This window comes from Puntigrus tetrazona, chromosome 22 (genome assembly GCF_018831695.1).
Source record: "Puntigrus tetrazona isolate hp1 chromosome 22, ASM1883169v1, whole genome shotgun sequence".
In the NCBI taxonomy this organism is placed as follows: domain Eukaryota; kingdom Metazoa; phylum Chordata; class Actinopteri; order Cypriniformes; family Cyprinidae; genus Puntigrus; species Puntigrus tetrazona.
Genome location: NC_056720.1, coordinates 14,049,072 through 14,059,071, shown reverse-complemented (window position 1 = coordinate 14,059,071; position 10,000 = coordinate 14,049,072). Strand labels below are relative to the sequence as shown.

The window sequence follows — 10,000 nt, the reverse complement described above, 5'->3', positions numbered from 1 at the left end:
CAATAATAAATTGATTTTATATTATAAGTTAAATAAATAATAAATATATTGTACATATGTACACAGACATATATATGTGTGCGTGTGTATATATGACGTTTTATATATACACATGCACATAAACACACATATAAAATATGTTATTATATATTGTTATTACATAACCAAATCAAATGATAAAACAAAAACCAATTACAACCAAAATAAAAGGACAAAAACAAAAAGAAAAAAAGCAGAGAAAACAACAAAAATAAATAAATAAATAAGGACAAAAAAAACTAAACAAACGCAACAAAAGAAAACAGTAAAAAAATAAACAAATCAAAAGCAAAAAAAAAAAAAAAAAAAAACTACAATAAATAATAAATAAATAAACCTATATATAGATTTTTTTAACACAGTTTTTTATTTTATAATACTTAAAACTGATCATTTAATCACATTAAATCCTGATTGTGTATCGTCTCACCTGACGCTGACGAGAGCGTGAGTTACTTTACTAGCTGGCTCCTTCCACTGGCCCAGCGTTGGTGAGAAACTCGCAGCACTGCGGGGTCATGAACATAAGGTTAGTGCTTTACTAATGATGGATAAAAATAAAGAGCGCAGCTGGACAACTTACCCATGCAGTAGAGGTTATCAAACACCTGATGCATGCGTATAATCTCGTAATAGAGCTCGTCGTAGCTGCTGGGAGTGGGAAGAAACGTGTCTCCGTACGTGATGAACATGTTAAAGAGGTTCACCACCTACAGCGCACAAAAAAAAATTGTGAGGGAAAAACGTAAAAACATCACAAAGTGCCGCTCGGAGCCAGTGCGACTTACCTGAAGAACCAGCTGGAAGATATTGTGCTTCGCCAGAAGGCCGGTCTCATTAGACAGCAGGAACTTCTGTGAAGGTTAATGGCGCTGGAAAACACAATCAATAAACACGGCCATCTGATGAAACCGATTATTTCACACTGAAATAATCACCGTTTTGATCTGTGACCAGCACAGATTTACTCGCTCATTAGCAGAGCCAATATCAGAGGTGACAGAGAGGTACTGGCAAATGGGGGTTTTAAATAAATATATGAACAGAATGATTAAATAAATAAATAAATTGAAAGTATTTTATATTTATATAATTATAATTACATACTATTTATAAAATTCTAAAATAAAGTAAAATAAAAGAACAAAAGCCCAGGAGAAAGAAAAACAAATGAAGTAATCAAAAACTAAAGTGAATAATAAAACAAGACGGAAAACCAAACAAATCAAAGACTAAAATAAAATAAAACAAGGAAAGTTAAAATGAAAAGAATAAAATAAATGTAAATAAATAAAAATAAAACAAAAGGACAGGAATCCATAAGAAAATAAATAAAACCAAAAGAACAAAAGCAAAGGCAATATATATATATATATATATATATATATATACAAAATATATATATATATATATATATATATATATATATATATATATATTTATATATATATATATATATATATATAAATACATTTGAAAAAAACAGCAACAAAATTAAAGAAAAATGCTAAAGAAAATACACAAAAATTGCAAAAAAAAAAACTCAAAAACCCCAAAACAAGAGCAATGGGATAAAAAGATGGAAAACTAAAACAAAATCAAATGAAAAGAAGAAAATAAAAAAAATTAAAAAGTGTATAAAAATAATTAAATAAAAACAGAAAAATAAAAGACATTAAAAAAAATAAGAAAATATTATAAAAAACAAAAACAAAATACAATGAACAAAAATAAAAAGATCAGCACAAGAAACAAAAAACAACACAGAGTCCATGCCCATGTTTGGCTCAGACACACACAGTAATGACTCTACCTGACCAGAGGTCTCTCCATGTGTAGTGCATCCTAATTCTGCACTTCTTCTGGTAGCAGATCAGTTTGTGAATTATCTGAATGCAGCGCCTAAAAACAAACCACTTCATTCATCATCTCACCATAATCGCAATCATCTACACATCGCGGTATTTAAAGCGGCCAATTAACTCACACATAGAGATCCATAGGAAACTCCTTCATCATATGAGTAACAATGAACTCCACCATCAGATCTGCAAAGGCAAAGATCACTCACATAAACGCTCACTAAAAAAAAAACAACCGTCACTCAATCTGATCACGAGACTCACCCAGAACCGCACAAACTAAAGGCCGAGAGGGGATGTTTTTATCCGCGGCTTTCTTTCGATGCCTCATGGGCTGAAATGCACAAGAGAATCGATTCACTCAAAGCTACTCAAAACACTCGTTTTTGAAAGAAAGGTCCCTTTAAGACCGGCCAAGGTTGATTTCAGTCAAAAGTGCACAAATGATCCTGCTTTCATGTGTCTAGATAACTGGATTTACTGCACCAGCAGCGAGGCTCTGGGACGTCCCGCTCCGTAATGGATTGCTGCTGTTTGCTGCTTTATATGCCAGAACACTGCCTTAATTTGGATTCTGGATCGGAGACCTCAGCAGAGACTCTTACCATTCTGTGCAAGTTGACCCTGAAGTTCATGTTATCATCATGGAGAAAGCGTGGCGTGCTGGTCCTATAAAACGGACAGCGAGAGGACAAACGGTCAAACCGAGAACGAACTGACAGGAAAAAGACAAATTACCCACAATGCATTACCTCGGCTATGCAGGTCAGGATGATGAGGCACAGCCTGGCACTGTTGAGTCTGTGTTCATCTGAAAGCATACAGAGAAAAACTACTGTAAGATGTGCACAAAACCTGGTTTAAAATAGAGAGAAATTAATGGCTCCGTTCCAAATTCTAGTGAGCGCCCTACTTAGGCAGCATTTTAAGGCACCATGTGCTTCGGCATACAAGCTTTTCCAAGATGTAGATAAGGTAATGCACTTTCACCATCTATTGCAAAAATTAAAAAGACATGCTTCCATTGGAAAGAACAAAATGCATCATAACAAGCACAAAAATCCAAAATGGTGGGAAAGCGGAAAAATACTGATGATTAAAAGAATACTATTAATCAAATTAAAATGGGACTATTTTAGCGAAAATGTGCTTCCTTGGTGTTTATTTCCACTGGCTTTAAAAAAAAAAAAAACTGGTTTAAAACGAGGAAAAATAAATGCCTCCGTCCCAAATTCTAGTAAGCGCCCTACTTAGGCAGCATTTTAATGCACTTTGGCATAGAAGCTTTTATAACATGTAGTATAGGTAATGCCGCCTTACCTTCTTTTGTAAAAATTTAAAACGGCACACATTCTTCGCAAAGAATGCAATCCCATAATGCACTGCAGCAAGTGCAAAAAACAAAATGGTGGACAAGGCAGGAAAAATGCTGATAATTACAAGAATAACATTAATTAAAAATGTACTATTTTATCTAAAACGTTCGTCCTTGTTTTTTATGCTGGTTTCAATAAATATAAATAAATGGCTCCATTCCAAATTCTAGTGAGTTCCCTACTTAGGCAGCATTTTAAGGCAGGTTGGCAACGAAGCTGCAGAGAACGCAACCCTATAATGCACTGCAAAAATGGACTACTTTAGCTACAATGTTTGTCCTTTGTGTTTTTATGCCAATAGGAGTAGCGACATGTTAATAACGATCTCCACAGAAGTCAATAGCAAATAGGAATTGGATGCTGCCCTAGAAGGGGCGCAGAAAGCCTGCTAGATTTTGGACAGCACAGAGGAGAGAAAGAGTGATATCTTGCCTTTGGTGTCCTGCATTACGATGGAGGAATATTTGAGGAAGGTTATAAGAAGATTACTCGTCTGCAAGTTTGGGTCCAGAGGAAGCTCAGGATTATTCATCACTGCAAACAGACAATGCACGCATGGTGAATAGTCTTTTTTAAAACGATCTTTCGCCCCCCGATTTTTGCACCTATACAACATACTACAAGTACATACTTTGTTCTGAAAAAGAGCACACTTTAGAGCATGTAGCAACACTCAACATCCACGCAGAGGCCCTTGTCGTGTTGTTAGCGAATGAGCATTTAGCTGAATTCATGTCCATCGTTATCCAAGTTTATTAGGTGGGAGTCTCACATACATATTTTTTTTTTTTTACTAAAAAATTTACTTGCACTGTGCAAAAACACCAATGCTACCAATCTATTTTGTCGTCCGCGCTTTAAATGCTCACAGCTTGTAAAAGTCGTGCATGATTCTGATTGGCTGTCAATGTTTTTATGATTCAAAAGCTGGGAAGAGAAAAAAAAAACCTTCCGAAAATGAATATTGCATATTGAAGAAATTATCTACAGACTTTGTTCAGTTAGAATAGTTATTAAAATGTTAAATTTATTTTTAAATTAGAATGATAAATAAAACTATGCAGTTCTTAAATTAGAATGATTATTAAAAAAATGTTAGCTATTGTTAAATTGGAACAATCATTAAAATGTTAGAATTAGACGTCATTATTAAATTACAACAACTGTTAAAACGTTACAGCTATTGTTAAAATTACAAAGATTATTCAAACTTTATTGGTTTCATTAAATTAGAATGAGTATTATTGTTCAATTAGAGCCATTATTAAAACATGACCGTTCTATATCACTATTTTTAATATTTTAATGATTCTTAAAAATGTTACAGTTCTAATTATTACATTAGAACAATCATTAAAATGTTAGTTCTCTCTAAATTAGAAACGACTGTTAAAACAACAACTATTAAAATGATTATTAAAACAATCCAGGTATTGTTAAATTAGAATTATTAAAACATTATTAAAACATGACCGTTATCGTTACATTAGAACAATTATTAAAACATTACAGGTACTGTTAAATTAGAAGATACAGTTTTAGTCAAATTATAACAATAATCAAAATGTATAGAAATATTATAGTTATTATAATACAATGATTATTAAAATGTAATTATCATTATAGTTATTGTCCTAGTTGTCAATTGGTTTTATATACATATATATAAAATATTATATATATATACACACATATATACACACATATATATATATATATATATATATATACACACACATATATACACACATATATATATATATATACATATATACATATATATATATACATATATATATATATATATATATATATATATATATATACATATACATATATATACATATATATATACATATATATACACATATATATATATATATATATATACATATATATACACATACATATATATACACATATATATATATATATACATATATATATATATATATATATATATATATATATATATATATATATATATATATATATTGTGACGAGGCGTCCGAGGATCGATCAAGCGTTGCCTGGGGAACAAACACGGAACACCTACACCAGCCACTCAACGACACGGATTCGCCACACCTGGAGCTCATCAGCCGCGGGCCAGATAAGCCCGGCCAGGCGGCGGCTTCAGTGAGCCACGAGACTCGGAAACGCAAGCTAACCTGTTGTCTCTTTCTTTGTCTCCCAGAAGCTACAACGTGACGGGCCTGCCTGAGCTACTTCCCCTACTACCTCACAGTGGACTCCCTCACGTTACTAAGCACGAAACACCGAGGCGACTCACCGCTGCACTCACCGGATTCACCGCTACCACCACCCGGACTCACCGCCGCACTCCTCGCCGGACTCACCGCTCACCTTCTGTGTATTGTCTAATAAATACACACTCTCCGGGTTTTCACTGCACCTGTTTCTCTTGTGCTTCCTCTGCCTCGCCACAAGTGGTGGAGAATGCGAGCAGTTTTAAAGCGCAAGAGAACGGAGGAAACAAAGAGAAAAAGGAAGAGCGCTATCGCGCCTCTATTAAAGGTTCCCCACAACATCAACTTCTCTCTTTGTTTTCCCCCAGGCAGCGCTGCTTCCCGGCGAAGATGGAGGAATTCCTCCAACGCCTCTCAGAGGTTTCCATTCGCCAGCAACAGATCGTCGAGCATTTGGCTACCCGCCAGAACGACCGAGCAGGAGCTCGCTGCTCTCCGCGCGCCACTCAACCACGCCCGTCGTGCCTGATCCCCGGATGCAAGCCACACAGCTGCTACCCAAAATGGCCGCCAGCGATGACCCTGAAATATATCTCGAGATGTTCGAGGCGTCGCCGCAACCACGGAAGGATGGGACCGAGGGGATTGGGCACGCTGCGTTGGCCCCGCTGCTGTCAGGAGAGCCCCAGCGCGCCTATTTCAGCATGCCGGCCGACCTGGCGAATGTATACGACGACCTAAAGAGGGAAATCTTGGGCAGGGTCGGTCTATCACCGGTCTCGCAGCCCAAGCCTTCCAAGAGTGGGTCTTCCAGTCTCGCCAGCCGGCAAGGACCCAGGCCGCCGAACTTACTCGGCTAGCGCAACACTGGCTCCTGGATGGGACACCAACCCCGCCATCATTGTGGAAAGGGTGGTGATAGACCGCTCCTGCGGGCTCTCCCGGAATTATCGCCAGGCGGTCGGGTATGAAAACCCCAAGAACGTCATGGAGTTGGTTGAGGCGGTCGAGCTGGCGGAAGCCGCGCAGCGTCGAGGCCGGGAGCGGGCGCCATCTTTTCCCGGAGGGTGTCCCAGGAGCGACGCGCGCGGAGGGCACCCGGCGACCGATGGAGAGGGCGGCGGTCCCGACCGTGAGAGATGAGCCGATGCCAACCGAAGAGGCTTCCAACTCCTCTAGAGCGTGGCTGGCAGGCTGCAGTCTCCACCGGGAGCTTCCCGCGCCGCACCGGAAATCCCCATCGGCCTGAATGGACGGAAGTTCAGAGCCCTCTCCTTGACTCTGGCAGTACCATCAGCCTGGTTCAGTCCCGCCTCCTACCCCGCGCGCGGAACCGCCGAAACGGCTGCCACTGACCTGCGTCCCACGGGGACACCAGAAAGTCTCCACCCGTCTCATCACCGTGGCGGCGACAGGAGGAAGCTGGCCCCTGGAGGTGGGCCTCGTACAGGACCTGCCGGTACCAATCATCCGGGCGGGACTGGCCGGGTTTCGAGGAGGAGGCGCTACACACCGCGACACAGCCTGTCAGCCCCAAAGCCCTCGCCGAAGAGGCGAGAGGGGAGAGGAAACCGCCGCCTGCCGTTCTCCTAGCATCGGACAGCGGAAGAGATGGTGAGTCCCCTCCGAATACTACTAATGTATTCTTTGATGTGTTCCAACAGGTAGTCGGAGGGGGCTCGTTCGGCCGGGCTCAGCGGGAGGATGACCGGCTCAAGAATTGCTGGAACCAGGTACATTTCATGGATGGAGAAGAGACGCGGCCCGGCCCCATCCTCTTCCCCATTTTATTGTGGAGAACGGCCTACTCTATTGTGTCGCCCAGCGGAGGGGAGGAGAAGCGGCTCCTGGTGGTGCCCCGAGGGAAGTGGACACCATCTTGGGCTCGCCCACGCCCACCCGCTGGCCGGACACCTCGGGGCCGCCAACACTATCAAGAGGATCCGGGACCGTTTCCACTGGCCGGGCTCGACGGAGATGTGAAACTGTTCTGCCAGGCCTGCCCGAGTGCCAGAAGACCTCGCCCGGCCACCTCCCCTAGTCCACTTATCCCACTGCCCATAATCGAGGTGCCCTTGAGCGCATCGGGATGGATCTGGTGGGCCCGCTGCCGAGGTCTGCCCGCGGCCACGAACACATCCTGGTGATCGTGGACTCGCCACCCGTACCCGAAGCCATCCCACTCCGCCAAAGCCACCGCCAAAGCGACGCCCAGGAGCTCTTCACCCTGTCCACCAGAGTGGGGATACCGGGAGATACTGACCGACCAAGGCACCCGTTCATGTCCCGAGTGATGGCGACCTCTGCCGGCTGCTACGGATCCAGCAGCTGCGCACCTCAGTGTACCACCCCAGACGGACGGACTGGTGGGCGGTTCAACCAGACACTGAAGCAGATGTTGAGAAGGGTTGTCTCCGAGGACAAACGGGACTGGGACCAGATGCTCCCCTCACGTCCTCTTCGGGTGCGAGAGTGCCCCAGGCCTCCACCGGCTTCACCCCATTCGAGTTGCTGTTCGGCCGACAGCCGCGAGGCCTGCTGGGCGTGGCAAAGAGGCTGCTGGGAGCAGCAGCAGCAGCGGATGCCCAGAGGTCGGTCGTAGAACACGTCCAAGCCATGCGGGACCGAATTGAGCGGGTGATGCCCTGCGCGGGAGCACATGGCGCGCAGGCCCAGCAGCAACAACACCGACACTATAACCGCCCTGCACAACCCCGGAATTCCAGGTCGGCGACCGGGTCATGGTACTAGTCCCCACCAATGCTTGCAAATTCCTGGCCACCTGGCAGGGTCCATATACCATCCTGGAAAAGATTGGCCCGGTTACTTACCGAGTCCGCCAACCAGACCGTCGACGCGACCGAACAAATATACCACATTAACTTGTTAAAGAAGTGGGTGGGGACTAGGGAACACCTTTCCACACTCGCCATTCAGGAGGGCCCGATCGTCGACACACCAACGCCTTTGCTCGCTCCCGCACAGAAGACGGAACTCCAACATTTGGTCGGTCAGTTCTCGGATGTGTTCTCGTCCACGCCCGGGCAGACTAACCTCCTCCAGCACGAGATCCGGACCCCTCCCGACGTCATCGTCCGGCAGCGGCCCTACCGGATCCCTGAGGCTCGTCGGCGAGCTATTGAGAGGAGGTAAACCAAATTCTGAAGTTGGGGTGATTGAACCATCGACGAGCCCGTGGTCCAGCCCCATCGTCCTGGTTCCAAAACCGGACGGCACCCTCCGCTTCTGCAATGACTACCGGCGACTCAACCAGGTCTCCGAGTTCGACGGATATCCCATGCCCCGTGTAGACGAACTGCTGGAACGTCTTGGAAGGGCCCGGTATATCTCCACCCTCGATCTCACCAAAGGATACTGGCAGGTTCCGCTGTCAGAGGAAGCCAAGCCAAAAACGGCTTTCTCCACCCCCGGCGGCCACTGGCAATACCGGTCCCTTCCCTTCGGTCTACACGGGGCACCAGCCACCTTCCAGAGACTAATGGACATCTTACTCCGACCCCACCAACAGTGCGCGCAGCCTATCTCGACGACCTTGTGATTCACTCGGAGACCTGGGAAGACCATCTGGAGCGCCTGCGGAGGGTGCTTCGGGATCTTCGACGGGCTGGACTCACCGCCAACCCCAAGAAATGTCACCTGGCGCTCTTGGAAGCGAAGTACCTGGGTTACCGAAAGGCGCGAGGACTGATCCGCCACAGGAGAGTAAAGTCACCGCGGTCCAGGAGACCCGAGGCCCACCAACAAAACCCAGGCACGCGCCTTCTTGGGGTTGGCAGGGTACTATCGTTGTTTCATCCCCGACTTCTCCTCCATAGCCGCCTCTGACAGACCTGACCAGGAAGGGGCAGCCTGAGCGGGTTCTGTGGAACCCCGACCAGCGAGGAAGCGTTCCAGAGGATTAAGGCCGCACTCACCTCAGACCCTGTCCTGAGAGCCCCGGACTTGGCTGCCCCTTCCTACTACAGGCGGATGCTTCTGATGTGGGTCTGGGAGCCGTGCTGTCCCAGATCCAGGAGGGTGAGGAGCATCCGGTCTTATATATCAGTAGGAAGCTGACCCCCGCCGAGAAGAACTACGCCGCGGTGGAGAAGGAGGCCCTAGCCGTCAAGTGGGCAGTCCTGGAACTGCGGTACTACCTCCTGGGCCGGCGGTTCACCCTACTTACCGACCACGCACCCCTCCAGTGGATGGCCAGGGCCAGGACACGAGCGCCAGGGTGACCCGCTGGTTCCTCGCGCTCCAGGACTTCCACTTTGACGTGCAACACCGCGCCGGGACAGCCAACGCCAACGCCGACGGCCTATCGCGGATGTGGTCGGCTTTTGCAGGTCTGTCAGGGGTCACTCCCCACCCACCCCAAATTTCCCGTTATTCACGCTCTGCTTTATCCACCAGGACCAGGACAGCGCTTGGGGGGGGGAGTGTGACGGCGTCCCGAGGATCGATCAGCGCTGCCCTGGGAACAAACACGGAACACCTACACCAGCCACTC

At 45.5% G+C, this 10,000-nt stretch overlaps 1 protein-coding gene across 1 annotated transcript in view; it reads right to left on the bottom strand.

The window, feature by feature from the left end:
• Nucleotides 1-491: 491 nt before the first annotated feature.
• The window catches only part of LOC122327219 (armadillo-like helical domain-containing protein 3), a 17,860-nt gene continuing 8,351 nt past the window's right edge, over nucleotides 492-10,000 (bottom strand). The window contains 9 exon segments of the mRNA XM_043222432.1: nucleotides 492-547; nucleotides 623-749; nucleotides 828-893; nucleotides 1,833-1,941; nucleotides 2,027-2,087; nucleotides 2,166-2,235; nucleotides 2,507-2,564; nucleotides 2,640-2,712; nucleotides 3,710-3,811. Of these exon segments, the coding sequence (XP_043078367.1) occupies nucleotides 492-547; nucleotides 623-749; nucleotides 828-893; nucleotides 1,833-1,941; nucleotides 2,027-2,087; nucleotides 2,166-2,235; nucleotides 2,507-2,564; nucleotides 2,640-2,712; nucleotides 3,710-3,811 (722 nt within the window).